Source organism: Pituophis catenifer, unplaced genomic scaffold (assembly GCF_029215685.1).
Source record: "Pituophis catenifer annectens isolate HBS135680 unplaced genomic scaffold, rPitCat1.0.hap2 SCAF_9, whole genome shotgun sequence".
Lineage (NCBI taxonomy): Eukaryota > Metazoa > Chordata > Lepidosauria > Squamata > Colubridae > Pituophis > Pituophis catenifer.
In genome coordinates, this window is record NW_027256889.1 from 15,639,467 (window position 1) to 15,659,725 (window position 20,259).

Consider the following 20,259-nt stretch of genomic DNA (forward strand, 5'->3'; position numbering starts at 1 on the left):
GGCATTTTAGCAGCAACATTTGACTTAGAAGGCAACAGGGAGAAAAGGAGTAGAAATAATAAAATTTCATTAAGATTTAAAAGGCAATTGGGAAGTTTGTGAAACCAAACCAAACCATAGGGAAAATTAGCATTTTAACAAAAGTTTCTTGTGGAGTAGATGTTAAAAGCTACATACCATGGGGGAATCTGTATAAGAAGTCTGTTGAGGGAACATTGACAAATGGAAACATGGATTTTCTGGTCTATTTTTAAAATAAAATTCCATAAAGCAAATTGATAGACTCAATACTATTTTGCCTAACGTAGTTGGTAAAAACAGACTTGACTTACATTTACGTGTTTATTCTAGTTTAGGTTTGAGCAAATGCAACACAATAGGCCATGTCCTTCAACACCGGTTTCTAAATAACCATGGTTTATAGTGGTTTAGGGTATAAGCAGTCGATGGGGGTGCTCTATGCTAGAGGTGGTTGGTAGAATAATAGAGAAAATTCTGCCTCTGTACCGTTTGTGCTTTAGATTTTTAGTCGTTATCTAATTCTTGGTAATTTTAATGTTTTTATACTTATGGTTTTATTGTATTGTTAGTGTCCCAGAATCACTTTGCATAGTGAGATACCTGGCAAATTTAATAAGTAAACACATATAAATAAAAAGTATGCTTCTTTTTTCCCCCTTTAGACTCCTGTTCTCCGGCAAGAAACATGGAACAAGTGAACTGACGTGAAATCCCATTCTGGTGAGCCTTTCCTCTGGTGTAGTAGTGGGTGGGTGGAGCACACCCCTGGACTTGGGTAGGGGGGAATAGAAAATAGCCCTGAAGGACAGACAGAAAAGTGGGACTTGAGTCTATTCCAGGAAACATCTCAGACCAGCTCCCCCTTAATTTATCCAAAGATAAAGGACATTCAGTCTTGCAAGATTCTGTTCCTAAAGCTGCTACAATAAAAATAGTTTTAGGCTTATATCAGTGGTGGGTTTCAAAATTTTTTACTACCGATTCTGTGGGTGTGGCTTGGGGGTGTGGCATGGTTTGGTGGGTGTGGCAGGAGAAGGATACTGTTAAATTTCCATTCCCATCCCACTCCAGGGGAAGGTTACTGCAAAATCTCCATTTCCTCCCGATCAGCTGGGACTTGGGAGGCAGAGAATAGATGAGGGCGGGGCCAGTCAGAATTTTTACCACTGGTTCTCCGAACTACTCAAAATTTCCACTACCGGTTCTCCAGAACTGGTCAGAAACCCACCTCTGGCTTATATGGCATTGGTTTCTTGATCTGGGCTATCTTATAGGGCTGTGTTGGCAGGAGCACGTGCATGTGTGTGCCGGAAACCGGAAGAGCAGTTGCCTGGTGCGTACACGCGCACAGGGCAGCTACTCTTCCAGTTTCTGGCACGCGCATGTGCACTGGCCACCTGGTCTTTCGGTTCCTGCAGTGCATGCATGCACGAAGACCAAGTAGCTGGTGTGCACATGCATGCCAGAAACTGAAAGAGTAGCAGCCTGGTGCACATGCATGCGCCTGGAACATGATCTTCCAGTTTCCGGCACGCACATATGAACTGGCCAGTTGGTCTTCGCTTGCGGATGAGCACCAGAAACTGGAAGACCAGGTAGCCGGTGCGCATGTGCGCACCAGAAACCAGAAGAGCAGCCACCTGGTGCACACGTGTGCATGAAGTGGCTGCTCTTCTGGTTTCCGGCACTCCCGCGCATGTGAAGACCAGCTGGCCGGTACACCAGAATCCGGAAGAGCAATGGACAACAGCTCGCGTACCCAGAGAGATGGCTCTGCATGCTACTTCTGGTACGCATGCCATAGATTCGCCATCATGGTTATAGGGCTAACAGGGAAAATGGAAGCAGAGATGAGTGTCCTTATCTTTGAGGAGTTAGAATTAAGAGGTTTAAAGATGAAATGAATCATCTAGATCTGGAGGAAGATCATTTTAAGAATTATCCTGAAAGAAATTGCTGTCAGATATTGCTTCCATCTGTTTCTCCAGAATCGTGCGGTCCTTCATCTAGGACAATCTGCGTCCTCAAATCTGCTTTTTTTTTACAGTCCTGTGAATTCTTCCCAACCTGTGTGGTGGGAAACACATGGCAAATTTTCCTCTGTGGGAAACCCATGAACGCACATTCTTGTTTTCCTCTCTCTTTGCTTGTTACGTTCCACTTGATTTCATCCCTGCTTCATCTGGATAGAAGGGATGGAAACTTCTGGGGGTGGTGGTGAAGGAAAGCGAGATGGTGGGGCCTGCATTAGAATTTCTCACTGCCACAAAAAACACATTGTGTGTAGAGGCTACCGCAAACCTGCAAAGTAGCAATAGGCTGAACTTGCGAGGCTGTGCCCCCTTTCTGTGCTTTTGATCTATGGGCAATTCATGAGAATCTACCCTGTGCGTGTTTGACCAAGTTATTGTCTGCCTACGTTTCTAGATGCCCCTTATTGCTCTTCCACTGCTAATGAAAGGCTGCTGTCGGCAGGTGCCTTTGGGGTGCCTGTCATTCTGAATTAGGATATATCTTCAGCTCTGTGCTTATTTTTCCTACAATCTTCACTGCTCCATGCTTATAACCCCTCAACTTAGCCGCAGGAACTCTCTGAATGCAATTCTGTTCTTGCTTTTGTCCCCTCTACCTTCTGAAGGCAGGAAAGCATTCCGGACCGTGGTCAGATTAATCCAAAACCCCAAATTAATCCAAAACCAGAATAAAACTCCTTTTCCAATATGATTCGACTTTCATGCCTTTATGTCTTGGGTTTAGAGAAGGGTAAGGATAATACGTATCTTAGGACAATCCAGTTCTGCCTGGGGTTTGGCATTGCTTTGATTTGTAGGGAGAATTGGTTCTTGCTTTTCTGGTCCCTCCCTTTTTATTCCCTCGTCAATACTCCAGATGGCCAAGAGAGATCAGAAGGCTTCTCATGTTATTTCCTTGGATTATAGGGACTATTGTCCAGCTGGCAAGATGCTCTTTTTCCTCAACCTTCAAAAATGTTTGGTCGTAATTCCCTTTTCTCCTGGATATTTCTTCAATTGAAAACTCAGTTGGGTTGATCCTGGAAACCACCCCCCAGACATCTCTAGTGATACTCTCTTATTCACATCCCTTTTTTGGAATCTCCACGAATGTTTGCAGATAAATGAGGGAAGCCCAGTTTCCCTGCAGACTCATTTCCTGTGGTTTTCCTCTGCCAAAAACTTTGTAGAACTTGGCCTTATATGATGCAGCTTTTTTAACCGAAATGTTTGTGGAAGTGTCATCCGTCACACTCTGAAAAGGACTGTGTTGGAAGCCCAGGACTAAGCTGGGACTAGGACTTCCATTTCGGTGGGTGTGGCAGGGGAAGGATACTGCAAAATCTCCATTCTCACCCTACTCCAGGTGAAGGATACTGCAAAATCCCCATTCCCTTCCCACTCTGGGACCAGCCAAACGTGGTATTTGCCAGTTCTCCGAACTACTCAAAATTTCCGCTACCAGAGCCTGTCGGAACCTGCTGCATAGCCCCCCCCATGCCCCCCCCGGTTACTATCCAAAGGTCTGGCACCTGCAGTAAATCTTAGACTAAGATAGAGTAAGATTTATTGCCGCTTCCAGAGCTTTGCATACAGCCTTTAAAAATGTCACTCTCTCATTTTTTTGAGTGAGAAGGGAGAAATCAGCAATTTCAGAAAAAAATAACTACAGGTAGTCCTTGACTTATAACCACAATTGGGGCTGGTCAGTTGCTAAGTGATGTGATCATTAAGCAAGAGATCATGTGACTGGATCCAATTTTATGGCCATTTTGCCATGGTCATTAAATGAATCACATGGTTGTTAAGGGAATCACATGGTGGTTAAGCGAATCTGGCTTCCCCAATTGACTTTGCTTGTTGGAAATTGGGTCAGGTGTGTTAGTCGGCAAATGTTGACTGTAGGCCTAAATGTTTTATGACTTTTCCTGTTTTGATGGAACATGTTTTGTTTTGAAAAGGCTCTTTGCTTTCTTTGGAAGTGGTCAGATGGTGCACTTCCTGCTCCCTGGTGTGGCCAGCGGGTATCCCTGCCCACCCTGGGTCATTCTGAATCTTTCTAAATATTGTTTGTAATCCATAGCTTTTCACCCCATCACAGATGCCTTCTCTTTGGAATTATGTGCCAAACAGGTTGCCATGCAACCAACAGACAGCAGAAAGAAAGAATAGGATGGGGGGAAAGCCCAACTGAATCTAGCAGCATTTGAGAGAAACAAAGCCAGAAGTGTGTGTTTCCTTGCTCCTCCTTTGAACCTCATGCTGAATTGCATCATTGTCTTCTCAACTTTCATGTCACCATCGTCAATGTGCTGCAGCCCAACCCAGTTCTAGGCTGCATAAACAGAGAGATACAATCAAGATCACGTGAAGTGTTAATACCACTTTATAAGGCCTTGGTAAGGCCACACTTGGAATCCTGCATCCAGTTTGGTTGCCACGATGTAAAAAAGATGTGGAGACTTTAGAAAGAGTGCAGAGAAGAGCAACAAAGATGATTAGGGGACTGGAGGCTAAAACATATAGAGAACGTTTTCTGGAATTGGGTATGTCTAGTTTCATGAAAAGAAGGACTAGGGGAGACATGAGAGCAGTGTTCCAATATCTCAGGGGCTGCCACAAAAAAGAGGGAGTCAAGCTATTCTCCAAAGCACCTGAGGGTAGGACAAGAAGCAATGGGTGGAAACTAATCAAGGAGAGAAGCAACTTAGAACTAAGGAGAAATTTCCTGACAGTTAGAACAATTAATCAGTGGAACAACTTGCCTCCAGAAGTTGTGGATGCTCCAACACTGGAAGTCTTTAAGAAGATGTTGGACAACCATTTGTCTGAAATGGTGTAGGGTTTCCTGCCTAGGCAGGTTGGACTAGAAGACCTCCAAGGATCCCTTCCTGCTTTGCTCATCATTCCTGCCTTTTTCTGATGGGAAAATAGCAACCTTAATATAAAGACCATGAATATTACAAACAGATCTCCTGTTTCAGAAGGGAAGAAGAAATCTTTTCTCTGCCTCTCCAAGCTCTGATTTCTCATGCCTCTTCAGTTATTCTTTACTATACAAATTATATGTGCATACTGAATACAAGTACTCCTTGATTTACAACTTTTTGCATAGCAACTATTCAGAATTACAGTGGCACTGAAAAAGGTTATTTATGACTGACCCTCACAGCATCCTTGTGGTTGCAATGATCAATAGTCGGGTGCTTGGCAACTGGCATGTACTATGACAGTTGCACCATCCTGGGCCACAGCAAAAGTGGTCATAAAATTGGACACAACTCACTTAACAACCACCTTGGTAGCAAAGAAATTCTGGTCCCATTGAGATTGTAAGTAGAGGGCTGTTTGTCTGAATTTAATGCACTGTATTGATCGTTTCAGTCCAATTTTGGCTACACTGAACTACTATGTTACTTTTATTCGTTTTTGTTAATTTTATTTCATTAAACTTAGGGAAAAGAAAAGCCTAGCCCTCTGCAAATACCAACATGCCAGCGGCTGCAGTTCGAAGATTGCAAAATGGTATCATCCAAATTTGACTCTAAGGGAGTAACAGCAAAATCTAATATTAGTAGATTCATGAAAAAAAAATGGCTTAAGCAAGGAGTGAAGATAAGACTGATTAAGCCAGGATATGATTTCTTCAGGTTAAACCTAGTATGATATGGAGAAGTGTCCACTGCTATTTGCAAACTTTAGTATATGGTGCCACTTGTTGTATGAATCAAGTTAGTTGAGGAGGTTATTCAATAAACGATGATTAAACAAATCAGGTTCTCTCTCTCTCTCTCTCTCTGCTTCTGACAGCTGCTGCCCAGCGATGGGTTGTGTGCAATGCAAGAAAAAGAAGGCGAACCAAACTCAGAGCAACAGCAGCGATGGAGTCATTAACCCACTGCCCAACTCCTGCTACGATCCTAACTCCTCCCAGCAGAACCCTCCCAACTTCACACGGATCCCAGATTTCAACAACTTCCCAGGGACTCCAGGGCCTTTGACTCCAGCTGGTCCTGGGGTCTCCGGCCTCTACCCAGCACCATCCATTCACATGCCAGGAATGGGGATTACAGGTCAGTCTTTGTACCGGCTAGGGAAAGGATGCTTGGCTTCAGATTTTCCTTTCTCTCTCTCTCTTTTTTTTTTCAGTTGGTTTAGTGTAGGGGTCTCCAAACTTGGGAACTTTAAGACTTGTGGACTTCAACTCCCAGTTGAAGTCCACAAGTCTTAAAGTTCCCAAGTTTGGAGACCCCTGGTTTAGTATTTCAGGATGGTATCTGATAAGTAAGGCCATCTTTTCAAAATGATTATTTGTTGTTGGTCCAAATCATTTTATTGCTGGATGGTGGCCTTTTCATTTATTTTTATTTATTTTATTTTATTTATTTTATTTTATAAATCTGGCTAAGTCTTAATGACACTGGGTGTCATGAAATTAAAAAAATAATAATAATAATGGCAGTTTTAGAAAGTTACCCAAACACCAGGAAAAAAAAGGCAACCATTAAAAGAGAATGAGACTTGCAAAACTTTCATCTATTGTTACTAAAGGTTACGGGCTGTGGATATACAGGTAGTCCTCGGCTTACAACAGTTCATTTAGTGACCGTTCAAAGTTACGATGACACGTTCACACTTAACGACCGTTGACGCATCCCCATGGTCACGTGATCAAAATTTGGATGCTTGGCAACTAATTCCTATTCATGACCGTTGCAGTGTCCCCAGGTCACATAATCCCCTTTTGCGACCTTCTGACAAGCAAATTCAGTGGGGAAGACAGATTCGCTTAATGACAACAGCAATAGCATTTAGACTTACATCCCACTTCCAGTGGTTTACAGCCCTCTCTAACATAACCAATGCAATGATTCGCTTAACAACTGTGGCAAGAAAAGTCATAAAATGGGGGCAAACCCACTTAACAAATGTTTCACTTAGCAACATAAATTTTGGGCTCAATTGTGGTTGTAACCCGAGGACTATCTGTACCACTCTTGCCCTCCCAATCTAGGCTGAGAAACAGGTCCGGAGTCCATCAACAGACTTCTGGATCTAAGACAGGGATAGAAATTGGATCCTAGGATAACAATAGCGCTTAAACCACTCTATAGTGCTTCACAGCACTCTCTAAAGCTGTTTATAATCTCAGCATTTCACCCGCAACAATCTGGGTCCTTATTTTACCAACCTTGGAAAGATGGAAGGCTGAGTCAACCTTGAGTCAACTTTGGACTCCAGACTGTTGGCAGAGTTTGCCTGCAATACTACATTTTAACCACTAAGATCCCAGTCCAACACCTTCACCCCTGCACTTTTTGCTATTGCTAAGTCTTATTCAGGGGTAGCCAGGAGGACTATGGAGAGACCTGTAGGCAAAACCAAACACCCCAAAACAATAGCACTCCTAGGTGCTGTGTGAAAATAAAATAGCAATAGCACTTAGACTTATATACTGCTTCACAGGGCTTTTACATCCCTCTCTAAGTTGTTTACAGAGTCAACATGTTGCCCCCAACAATCTGGGTCCTCATTTTACCAATCTCAGAAGGATAGAAGGCTGAGTCAACCTTGAGCCTGGTGAGATTTGAACTGCCAAACTGCAGGCAGCCATCAGTCAGCAGAAGTAGCCATTGTACCAGACAAATCTGAGAGAAAGAACCACACAAGGCCCTCTAGGCAGAGGAGAACATTTTCAAGCCATTGGAAAACACTGTGACTTTTCACCATCTCTGTCCAGCCATTCAAGAAAATGGGGGAATTGAGGGTGTCAAAGTGTTTACAGCGTGACTACTATTTTGAGACAACCCAGGAGCAAAATACAGGACATACAGAGGTTTGTCTTACAAAGAGTGGTTTATATACAAGACTTCTAGATACATACATACACGTGGTAGGCACATACCAGGCAAGCAAGCAATCTTCAACTCTACACAGAAAACTACAATGCAGATAGAACACAACGAGGAGAGTGATACACGAGGAGAGAGAGATACGCCCTCTCATGGCCTCTCTTATATAAACATCTTCTTAAAGCGGCAATAACCCTGCTGACTCATCCTCAGTCTTAAAGCGGCAATAACCCTGCTGACTCATCCTGGTCCACAGCCTTGTAGTGGCTGGTCAGCTTTAAATTGTCATTACCCTGACAGAGGGTCTTTCTACGGACTCAGGATACCCTCAATGGGTATGCCTTAGTGGTGCAGCAGATTAAAGTGCTGTTAAGTAGCACCAGCTGCCTGCAATTACTGCAAGTTCAAATCTCACCAGGCTCAAGGTTGACTCAGCCTTCCATCCTTTCAAGGTAGGTAAAATGAGGACCCGGATTGTGGAGGCAATAAGCTGACTTTGTATAAAATAGGACACCGCTTAGGGGGTGCCGAAAGCCCTACTAAGCAGGTATATACAAAAGTATGAAGGCTATTGCTTAACGCATTGTAAGCCACCCTAAGTCTCCAGAGAAGGGCGGCATATAAATCAAACCAATAAATAAACAATAAATAAATGCATCCAGGGCTGAGTTTGTCCTACCCAGCTTCTTTTGGTCCATCTTTCTCTCTTTGTAGGTGGAGGAGTGACCCTTTTCATCGCCTTGTACGATTACGAAGCCAGAACAGAAGATGACCTGACATTCATCAAGGGAGAGAAATTCCATATCATCAACAATACGTGAGTGTTGGGTTCTGACATGATGGGAACACAGGACCTCTTCCTTACTGAAGCTAAACTGCATTGACTTTCTGGATGGGAACTACCAAGCAATTATTACAACGCTTTCAGTTTCTTCATGGCGGGATGTAAATAAAGAAAGAGGAACTCTCGGTCTTAGCGAGGAAGTGAAGAGGCCCAGCTTTCTTTAACTTCTGTCTGTGGAATTGCACACCTGGGACAGCTGTGGGCTGAGTTTAGCTTGATATGCGTGTGTGTATGGCAGTGGTGAAATCCTCCGAGATCATCTACTGGTTTGCTGAGCATGCGCAGTGCGTACCAAATATGTGCTTTGCGCGCATGCACACCAGTGGTGGGTTCCAAAAATTGTTACTACCAGTTCTGTGGGTGTGGCTTGGTGGGCATGGCATGGCTTGGTGGGTGTGGCTTGGCTTGGTGGGCGTGGCAGGGGAAAGATACTGTAAAATCTCCATTCCCGCCTGACTCCAGCGGAAGGATACTGCAAAATCCCCATTTCTTCCCAATCAGCTGGGATTCAGGAGGCAGAGAATAGATGGGGGTGGGGCCAGTCAGAATTTTTACTACCAGTCAAAATTTCTGCTACTGGTTCTCCAGAACTGGTCAGAACCTGCTGAAACCCACCTCTGATGCACACCACAGGCGCTACTGCGCAGCGCTGAAAAAGAAAGTTTAAGAAGCCTTTTCTAAGGTAAATAGAACAGTGAGGGGGGGAATTTAGCTGTGCCGTGCAATTTAGATTCACTAGAAAGCAGGATTTCCTGCTTTCTAGCGAATATAAATCACGCGGCACAGTTGATTGTCGGAAATACTGGTTCACCCGAACTGGTAGCTTTTATTACTATTGGTTTGCCAGAACCTGTCCAAACCGGTAGCATTTCACCCCTGGTGTACAAGTATGTCCATGTGCAACGCAAGCAATAGCGTGCAAGTTGCGGGGAAAACTCTGCTCCTCTTGCTTGCACATATTTTACTGTTGATTCACTGCAGGTGTGAAAAGAAGACAGGGACCCCAAGGGTTCTTGGCCAATTAGTCCAATATAGTCCACTCTTGATTGACAAGGTTGATTTGTTCTTCAACAGCTGTTTTTCCTTCCCTTTGACTGAGCTGCTCTCTGGATTCTGTACTCTTTGGCTGGTGAAACTCCAAGCAGGGAGTCACTGATGTTGTGTTTTTGCCCTCTTTTTTTTGCTACAGAGAGGGTGACTGGTGGGAGGCACGCTCCTTGACCACAGGATCCACCGGCTACATCCCCAGCAATTACGTGGCTCCTGTGGACTCGATCCAAGCAGAAGAGTAAGTACAGGGGTCAGAAAGCGGGTTGGAAGGACGTTTACTGAAATCTGGCAGTTGTATTGAATGCAGGTTGGGGAATTCTGGGAGTTGAAGTCCAGGTGCCTTAAAGTTGAGAAACGCTGATCCAGAACATCTCCTCTTCCTTCCCAGGTGGTACTTTGGGAAGATTGGACGGAAGGATGCTGAGAGGCAGCTGCTGTGCCATGGCAACCCCAGGGGGACCTTTCTCATCCGCGAGAGTGAAACCACCAAAGGTATCACTGGGGTGTCACCCTGTTTCCCTTGCCTTTGGCAAGCCATTGGTGGGGGGGCAGTACCGTCTGCAGTGCTTCCCGATTTTGCCTTCCTAGCGTAGGCTGCTGCCTTCTGGTCTGCAGGAATCCCATCTAATGCCTGAAGAAAAAGTATTCTCTTGCATTTTCTTCTACCTGGTCTCATTAGATTCAATAACAAAAAAGTTGCTTTAGAAACGTCAAAGCAGATGAGAATGTCAGTAATCTAGGTGGAGGGTGGTTTTCTCACACTTAGAGCTATGTCTGTGCTGATTGGGGAATTCTGGGAATTGAAATTCATCCATCTTGAAGCTGCTGAGCTTGAGAAACACCGATCTTTAACAGATTAACAGAGTTGGAAGGGATCTTGTAGGTCTTCCTATCCAACCCCCCACCCAAGCAGGAGACCCTACACCATTTCTGACAGATGGCACTCCAGTCTCTTCTTGAAAGCTTCCAGTGATGAAGCTCCCACAACTTCTGAAGGTAAACTGTTCCATTGGTTGATTGTTCTCCCTGTCAGAAAATTTATCCTTATTTCCGGGTTGAATCTCTCCTCCTTCAGTTTCTATCCATTATTCCTTGTCTGGCCTTCAGGTGCTTTGGAAAATAGCTTGATCCCTTCCTCTCTGTCGCAGCCCCACAAATATTGAAACACTGCTATCATGTCTCCCCTGGTCCTTCTCTTTAGACTAGCCAGGCCTAGTTCCTGTAACCGTTCTTCATATCTTTTAATTTCCAGTCCCCTAATCATCTTAGTTGCTGTTCGCTGCACTCTTTCTAGAGTCTCAACATCTTTTTATATAGTGTGGTGACCAAAACAGGATGCATACTCCAGGTGTGGTCTTACTAAGGCTTTATAGAGTGGTATTAGAATGGTATCTAAACGTATAAAACCAGTATGACAAACAATATGAGCTCAGCCACATAAGGGGATGCTATAAAATATTTCTCAAACTCAAAACATAGCATAGATGTTGGTGAGTAGCTTTGTTATAGGGCTGAAATTCCAATGGTTACAGGCTTAGAGTCGGCTTCTACTAGAGGAAATATGTGAGATCGTGGTCCAAGGCAGGACCACCCAGTGAAAAGAAAGACTTGGAAAGAGATAAAATCTATTGGGGGATGAGGGGCTTTGAGACTTTCAGTGGGGTTCTGGTGTTGGGGGGAAATTGTAAGCCCCTTCTCTAAGCAAAGTGGTCTTGATGAGGATTGGGGCGTGCACACTTATACAAGGGTAAACAAAAACAATATGACCTCCCTTTCCTCTAATTAAATAAATGGTGTACGGAGAAATACTTGGAGCTTAATTGGAAAGGGATTTTGTAAACACTTGAGCACTACGAAAAACGTTTTATTTCCAGTTGGTCCCTGTCTTGCTACCAGTTGCAAATTGAGGTAGGGCTCCAGATATGGATTGGAGGTTTTCAGGGAAGAATATTTGGGATGGAGATATTCTTTAAGGTAGTCAGACTGCAAACCTGTTAGGGTTTTACTGTCAGGCACAAAAAACCAAGATCACGTGAAGTGCTAATACCACTTTATAAATGCCTTGGTAAGGCCATACTTTGAAAACTGCATTCAGTTTTGGTCACCACAATGTAAAAAAGATGTTGAGACTCTGGAAAGAGTGCAGAGAAGAGCAACAAAGATGATTAGGGGACTAAAGGCTAAAACATATGAAGAACGGTTGCTGGAACTGGGTGTGTCTAGTTTAATGAAAAGAAGGACTAGGGGAGACATCATAGCAGTCTTCCAATATCTCAAGGGCTGCCACAAAGAATAAGGAGTCAAGGTATTCTCCAAAGCACCTGAGGGTAGGAAAAGGAGCAATGGGTGGAAACTAATCAAGGAGAGAAGCAACTTAGAACTAAGGAGAAATTTCCTGACAATTAGAAAAATTAATAAGTGGAACAACTTGCCTGCAGAAGTTGTGAATTCTCCAACACTGGAAGTTTTTAAGAAGATATGGATAACCATTTGTCTGAAGTGGTGTAGGGTTTCCTGCCTAAGCAGGGAGTTGGACTAGAAGACCTCCAAGGATCCCTTCCAACTCTGTTATTCTATAAAACATGACATGTTATTCTTTATTCTAAACCAAAACCACCTGTTAATAGTCTCAAGCAGAAATTTTATGGTTAGTCACCTGTGTTACAAGACTCTCACCAGACTGACTGCATTCGCTTGGGAAGGTTAGGTAAGGCTTCAAGGATTCTGTGGGAGGTCTGATCTGTGTCGCTTTCCACAAGGCAAGGACTCTAAGCTTGGCCCCCTCTTAACACTTGCCTCCATCTAGCTAGAGATTCCACCCCTTCTACAGATTAAACAAAAATGGTGTCAGGGTTCCAAGTAATAATCCCATAGCAAGCAAAACTCCGAGGCAGGTAGATTCCTCAAAGAATAGTTTTATTGGGTATATCATACTGGCACATTTCTGGTGAAAACCGACTCTGAAGGTTCCCGCAGTTTTCACCTAATTAAAAGTGAAAGTTTCCCCCCTTTCCCAAACAGTCACATGGTCCAATCAAGGTGCCGTCTGGTTGCCTGGTAACATCATTCCTCCTCTCTCTCTGACTAGGTATGAGAATGTCCGTGGTTCCCAGGAGAAAGTGTTTTGTTTTGGCTACAAAACCCCACTATATCTATTCCCCCTTCCCTATCCCTCAGCTCCAGTGTGGCAACACCAAAGCTTCAAAATGGCTTCGGTCAGGCCAGCTTCAGGGTTGACAAATAGAACAACTTTCTTGGGTTAATTATAAGCCTATATCAGACCGAAGGGCACATGAGTGACTTCCAAGATTCTCTAAAATGTTGTCATCTTCGCTATATCACCATCTGCATTCTATTAACTGAGGTCCTCATTTGGAGAGGCAAGGAAGATGTTGACCATCCCAGTGAGGTTAAACTACAATCCCCAGCATGCCTTGCAGTTGGCCTCTCTGGCTGAAGCTTCGGAGGATTGGAGCTCAGCAACGATGCCAAAGTCAGGTTGCCCACACATAATCCATTTCTGCTTCCCATCTCCTTTTCCTAGGTGCCTACTCATTATCTATCCGGGATTGGGATGAGACAAAAGGAGACCACGTCAAGCATTACAAGATCCGGAAGCTGGACAGCGGTGGCTATTACATCACTACCCGGACCCAGTTTGAGACTGTGCAATATCTGGTGCAGCATTACAGAGGTAAAGAGCAATGGATTCAAGAGAGGAACAAGGTGTTAAGATTGGTGTGAGAAAGATCAACATGTCAGCCTCTTAAAGTTGTCCAGATTAGGAAACAGGGTCCACAAAAGTTCAGGATCAGCAACCTGTGGCTCTGGAGCTGCATGTGGCTCTTTCATCCCTCTGTTGCAGCTCCCTGTTGCTGGTTGGCGCCACAATTTTGAGAGGACCTTCCGGTTGGGGGGGGGTAGCATGGTGCACCAGGAGGAGACTCTATGGCAAGGGGCAGGTTTTCCGGTCAGCTCCACAATTGATAGGGCTTTCAGTTAGGACAGGTAGAAGAAAAATGGTGCTGTGCTAGAAGGAGACTTCTATGGTGGGGGAACCGGGCTTCCGGTCAGCTCCAGAATTGAACCGGGTTGGGGGGGCTTCCGGTTAGGACCTTTGTGGCTCCTGGTGTTTTCTTTTCTGTGGGAAATGGGTCCAAATGGCTCTTTGAGTATTTAAAGTTGCCAATCCCTGGACTAGAACTAAGTTTTATTGACATAGTGGCAATAATAACAGATCCTTGCAAGTCTGATTAAGTTTTTCCTCTCCTCCTCCTTGTACTCTAATGCAGTGTTTCTCAACCTTGCTGACTGGAGAATTCTGGGAGTTGAAGTCCAAACATCTTGAAGCCACCAGACAGGGTTGAGAAACACAGCTCTAATGAGTCAGGGAAGAGTCAGCCTGAGCGTCTTCCTAATCTCAAGGAATTTTTTTAAACCTTTTCTTGTAACAACCTCTGAATATTTTTTTCCAAGGCCATCTCCATGGCTCTCTACAGCAAGAGACTGGCGGGAGAATGATGGAAAATCAGGTGCCAATTCCTGCATTTTGAGGCTGGTTGTGGAAGGTTATTTAATTTTTTTAAAAAAATGCTAGGACTCATGTTTTCAGGAGCCCTTTGTCTCTGCCTTCAAGATCGTTAGGGCTGCTCCATCATGATTCAGGGATAAATCTAGCAGACTGAAGTCGCACAACATCCTATGCTCAGGGTTTATGCCTAAGAATGTTCTGCAACCAACAAGGCTGTTTCGGCTAGCCAAAAATTCCGGCCTTGTGCAGCCATTAGGACCCAGTTCCAGTAGAGCGAATCCCAAAAGTGCTTTTTCAGGAGGCAACTGGACTTTCTGGTCTTTCTTTGAAGACGTTTCACTTCATGACCTGGATGGCTGAGAAGCTCCCTAGAGAGTAGAGTGAATGTTTTTTTAAAAAACGGATTCAGGGAAGGGTAAGGTTCCAACCATCTTTTCTGTTGTAGCCTTGACCTGGATTTAGCCAGGGTTCTGTGGCTACACCTGAGTGGCGTAGGAGGCTAATGCCTCCTAAGGCAGCATTTAATATCCAGCTGCCTGCAATTACTGCGAGTTCAATTCTCCCCAGGCTCAAGGTCGACTCAGCCTTCCATCCTTTCTAAGGTAGGTAAATTGAGTTTGTGGGGGCAATAAGCTGACTTCGTATAAATATACAAAAGTATGAAGGCTATTGCTTAACGCATTGTAAGCCGCCCTGAGTCTCCGGAGAAGGGCGGCATATAAATCAAATTAAAAAAAAACAAAAAAACACAGGTAGTCCTTGACTTATAACCATTTGATCCATGACTGTTCCAAGTTATAACGGCACTGAATGAATGGTGGTTACAGACAGTTCTCAAGAATTCTGGCTGTCCCAGCGTCCCCATGGTCACATGACCATGATCTGGATGCTTGGCAACCAATTCACACTTACGACTGGTTACCAAGCATCCCATAATCATACGTTTGCTGTTTACAGCTTTCCCTGCTGGCTTCCCCAGAAAGTCAGTGAGAAAACTGACAGAGAAGGTTGCAAATTGCCAGAATAAATCTTTTCCCATTGCACAACCTCCGTCAGCCCTCTATGCTTATGATATACCAGTCACTCATGCACCCCCCCCACCCCGCCCCACACACTTTCCCCAACCCCCTTGCATTCTCATACATCCCTCCCTCCATCCTCCACTTACCTGCTTGCTGGCCTGGGACTTCAACTTCCTGCTGGTTTCCCCACTGATTTTGATTGAAAGAAGCCAGCAGGAAATTGCCTTGCCTAACACCGAGGGAATTCAGTTAATAACAGCAAGCGGGACCAGAGGAATTGCTGTTGCTAAGCAATGCTTCCACACTTGCATCACTTAGAGATGGAAATTCCAGTCTCAATTGCCATCCTAAGTCGAGGACTACCTGTAACGAATCACCTCCCTCAAATAAAAACAAAAAGGGGCAAAATCGTATTTGATGGATGTCTCTTCCAGAGTATCCAAGGTTACCAGCTGTGAGATCTGCTCTTGAATTTTGCATGCAGAGACTCGCAAAGGTCAAGCTCCCCATTTTGGCACTGCATTTAAATCGCCCCGTTTCTTGGTTTCTCTCCTATTTTCCTTTCCAAAGGGGAAGAGAAGATGGGGAATAATTATCGACAAGGGGAATGAAAAAGGTGCCAGACGAGGTAGCAAGCTCAACTAAAAAGCAACCGTCAGCATTTTGCGTTTAGCCAAAGTGAGGATATTTGAGACATTCCCCAGAGTTCCTGTTGTGCGACAAAACAGCAACAGATATTTTTGATTCCCCCTCCATTTAACACAAAGTGGCTCTACTAGCAGCTTTGATTAGAATGGTTAGCAAACCACAACTTTCCTCAGCTCTCAATTATGGCTCCATCGTTCTTTCCCACCCCCCAAAAAAAGTTTTAAAGCAAAATAATCTTTCTTTAGGAGATTGTCTATCCAAGATGTGGTGGTGGATCTTGCACTGTCCAACTGGTTACACAAGATAACTTTTGAGGTTCCTTCCTATTTCACAATTTTATATGAGCCGTGGCTGCACAATGGTTAGAATGCAGCATTGCGGGCAAACTCTGCCCATTGCCAGGAGTTCGATCCTGACCGGCTGAAGCCTTCATTCCTTCCAAGGTCGCTAAAATGAGGACCCAAATTATTGGGGGCAATATGCTGACTCTGTAAACCGCTTAGAGAGGGCTCTAAAGCACTATGAAATGGTATATAAGTCTAAGTATATAGGTGCTATAAGTGCTGATTGCTAGTGCTGTGACTTTCCTAGAACTGGGGAGGGGTGGTGGAAATGGGAAACCTAATAACTGCAGCTGTTTTATCAACCCTTCAACAGGTGGGTAATGAGGCTTCAGTCCCCTGCTGCCTTCTGCAAGGACTGATGACTCTCTCTGGGCTGCGGATTGAGTGGAACAGTGGTTTTCCTCTTGTTCCTTTCCAGTTTGCCCTCATCTTACCACCCTTTGTTTCTCTCTCTTTTGCCTCCCTGTTTCCATGATGCGTCTCTTGCTCTTCGGCCCCCTTCCACCCTGGGTTTTGGGGGCTTCTTTTGCAAGAGAGAGCCGCAGGATTGTGCTGCCGCCTGGCCGTGCCGTGCCCTAAGGGGATGCCCAAATTGGCAGACCTGTCCGTCAAAACCAAAGACGTCTGGGAGATTCCTCGCGAATCGCTGCAGCTCATCAAGAAACTGGGCAATGGGCAATTCGGGGAAGTGTGGATTGGTACGACCAACCATCGGGAGGCTGGATGGAAGAGAGGAGGAAAAGAAGGAAGCCGGGCAGGTCCCGGGCACTCAAGAAAGGGGGCTTGGCAGGGATGGAGAGAGTCCATCTCTTTCAGTCTTTGTCCCGGGATGGCTGCATTTCTTTCATTATGGCAAAGTCACTGGGCAGACGGATTGGGGAGAAGCTGCAGGATGAATTACAGGAAGGGCCTCCAAACAATAGGTAGTTAAACAACGGAACTCGCTGCCACCAGAGGTAGGGATGCCTGCCAACTTGGAAGCCTTTCAAGGAGAGTTAGATAAATCCACAATGGAAAGAGCTGAACAGTGTTTACAAATTCCAAGTCTCTTTCTAAGTTCCAGCATGGGAGAAAGCACATGTCTCTTGATTTACCAGAAGGGAGAGCATTATTATAACCATGTGCTCCTTGTGGCTTTCTTAACCCATGGCATCTGGATGGCTTCTCCACTAGAAGAGAATGTAGAATTTGATAGGGGTTTGGTCTGAGTCTTCTTATAAGTCTTGGAAGACAATGTGGAAGTGGTCCAGACGGTGCCTGGCGATCTTAAGTTAGACTGCTCTGTGACCAGAGGACATTTTGCCTCAAATTTTTGATGCTACCATGTTAGATCTGTGTTCTGAACAGGATTTGGAAAATAGCCTGCATTTGATTTCAGTAGCTGAATCTAAAGGTGACCAGAATACAATAGTGGAGAGTTCAGCTGCAAGTCTGACCATGCCCCAAATTTTCTGCTCACCATTTGCAGTGAAGGTGCCGGTCCTTGATGCTTTCAAAGTAAGCCAAGGGCACCACCTGGTGGTTGAAAGCAATATTGCTACTTGTGCTCTGCTCCTTCTCATCCTCCGCTCCGAAGTCCAGCCTCCTTGCCTGGAATGCATGCTCCATTCATCATCCTGCTTTCCCATCTCACTCCATCCCATCTGTCCACCCTCCCTCATTCCACCCCTTACAGAATTCAATGACGGTCTCTGCTACCTCCTAACCAAAATCTGCCCCACCCTGAGGCCCCAGACTGTGGGACTGTCTAAAGATGCATGGGAGATCGGGCGTGAGTCCATCCACTTTGACAAGAAGCTTGGCATGGGCTGTTTCGGAGATGTGTGGATGGGTAAGGCAAGGGGTCAGGGTTTCTTTTTCTTTTTTTTTTTTTTTGAGGGCACACATGGATGAGGTGGGCAGCTTCCCCTGGAGAAGGGCTCCTTTTAGCTTCAGACTAGGCTTGAAGATCAGAATATGACTCTTACCTCTCTGCTTCATTCAGGGGAACACACTAGGGCTGTGTAGCGCATTGGATTCAGTTCCAAGAAGGTACTTAAGTGCAGCAGCCCCCAACCTTTTGGGCACCAGGGACCGGTTCTGGTCCCTCCGTGCACCAGAGTGGACATGGTTTCACAGGTTGCCTGCATCCCATGGATGGGGCTTCCTTATTTGCGCGGCCCAGTCTCTGGCATGCCGTAGCCCAGTGCCAGTCCATGGACCAGGGGTTGGGGACCACTGCTTTAGAACTTGCAGGAGTGTAACCCCCATCTGCAGCTCTCTAATGCAGCCACATCTTTTCTCCAGAGCATGTGGCTATCATCTGACTTAATTAGCATATATTTCTCCCATCAAGGTTGACATATATTCTTTTCCCATAGACAGAAAGTGCAAGACCTGTAGCAAATACTGCAGGGCAGAATTCCTAGTCCAGATACCAGCCAATCTCCATGACATACATTTCTATTTTTTCCCCTACTTTTATATTTTTTCCCCCCAGTAGCAAGGTTTCCGGTCTACTAAGATCCACAGTTAGAGAATGACTTATTAGTCCAGTGTTGGTTAACATGAGGTGTCCTACATACAGGTAATCCTGGATTTATGACTACAAATGGGACCAGAATTTCTGTTGCTAAGCAAGGCAGCAGTTAAGTGAGTTTATAACCTTTTTGCCATGATTGTTAAGCAAATGACTGCAGCTGTTAAGTAAATCATGCAGTTGTTACGCAAATCTGGCTTTTCCCATTGAATTTGTTTGTCAAAAGCCAGCTAGGAAAGTCCCAAATGGTGATTACATCACTCCAAGATGCTTTAATGAGCTTGGTGCAGCGGTCAGAATGCAGTACTGCAGCTACTTCTGCTGACTGCCGGCTGCCTGCAATTTGGCAGTTCGAATCTCACCAGGCTCAAAGTTGACTCAGCCTTCCATCCTTCCGAGGTGGGTAAAATGAGGACCCAGATTGTTAGGAGCAATACGCCGATTCTGTAAACTGCTAAGAGAGGGCTGTAAAGCACTGTGAAGTGGTATATAAGTCTAAGTGCTATTGCTATTGACATAAATATATGCTTGTTGCCAAGCATCCTAATTTGGATCACATAACCATGACGATGAGACAGTCGTAAGTGCAATAACTGGACCTAAGTCACTTTTTTCAGGTCCGTTGAAACTTTGAACAGTTGCTAAATGAATGGTTATTAAGTTGAGGATTATCTGCACAACTGCACAATTGTTGGCATCTGTTAAAAAGAAGTCAACCCACAGAGTAGCTCCTGCTAGCACAGTGTTTCTCAACCTTGGTAGCTTGAAGATGGGTGGACTTCAACTCCCAGAATCCCCCAGCCAGCAGCGCTGGCTGGGGGATTCTGGGAGTTGAAGTCCACCCATCTTCAAGCTACCAAGGTTGAGAAACACTGTGCTAGATGAAGACCAATTTGGAAGCCTGAACCTTAAGAAGGATGCACATAAATTCCCTTTTTATGACCCTGTAATCCTTTAATTCGAGGTATACAGGTATTCTTCGACTTACAACAGTTCATTTAGTGACTGTTCAAAGTTACAACAGCACTGAAGAAAGTGACTTATGACTGTTTTTCACAGTTATGACCTATGCAGCATCTCCATGGCCATGCGATCAAAATTCAAATGCTTGGCAAGTGACTCATATATGACGGTTGCAGTGTCGCGGGGTCATGCGATCTCCTTTTGCGACCTTCTTGACAAGCAAAGTCAATGGGGAAGCCAGATTCACTTAACAACCGTGTTACTAACTTAACAAATGCAACGATTCACTTAACAACTGTGGCAAGAAAAGTTGTAAAATGGGGCAAATTCACTTAACAAATGTTTCACTTGCCAGCATAAATTTTGGGCTCAATTGTGGTCTTAACTTGAGGACCACTTGTAGTCAGGGCAACTGGATGAAGCTGAGCGTTTACTGTCGGATGCCCTTCCTGAC

General features: G+C 44.8%; 1 protein-coding gene across 1 annotated transcript in view; it reads left to right on the forward strand.

Annotated features, from left to right (window-relative positions):
- Positions 1 to 691: 691 nt before the first annotated feature.
- FGR (FGR proto-oncogene, Src family tyrosine kinase) overlaps positions 692 to 20,259 on the forward strand; it is a 30,458-nt gene continuing 10,890 nt past the window's right edge. The window contains exons 1-7 of the mRNA XM_070950143.1: positions 692 to 741; positions 5,844 to 6,106; positions 8,600 to 8,702; positions 9,919 to 10,017; positions 10,168 to 10,271; positions 13,324 to 13,473; positions 16,858 to 17,022. Coding sequence (XP_070806244.1) covers positions 5,857 to 6,106; positions 8,600 to 8,702; positions 9,919 to 10,017; positions 10,168 to 10,271; positions 13,324 to 13,473; positions 16,858 to 17,022 — 871 coding nt within the window. The 5' untranslated portion in view covers positions 692 to 741; positions 5,844 to 5,856. The remainder of the gene's footprint in view (positions 742 to 5,843; positions 6,107 to 8,599; positions 8,703 to 9,918; positions 10,018 to 10,167; positions 10,272 to 13,323; positions 13,474 to 16,857; positions 17,023 to 20,259) is intronic.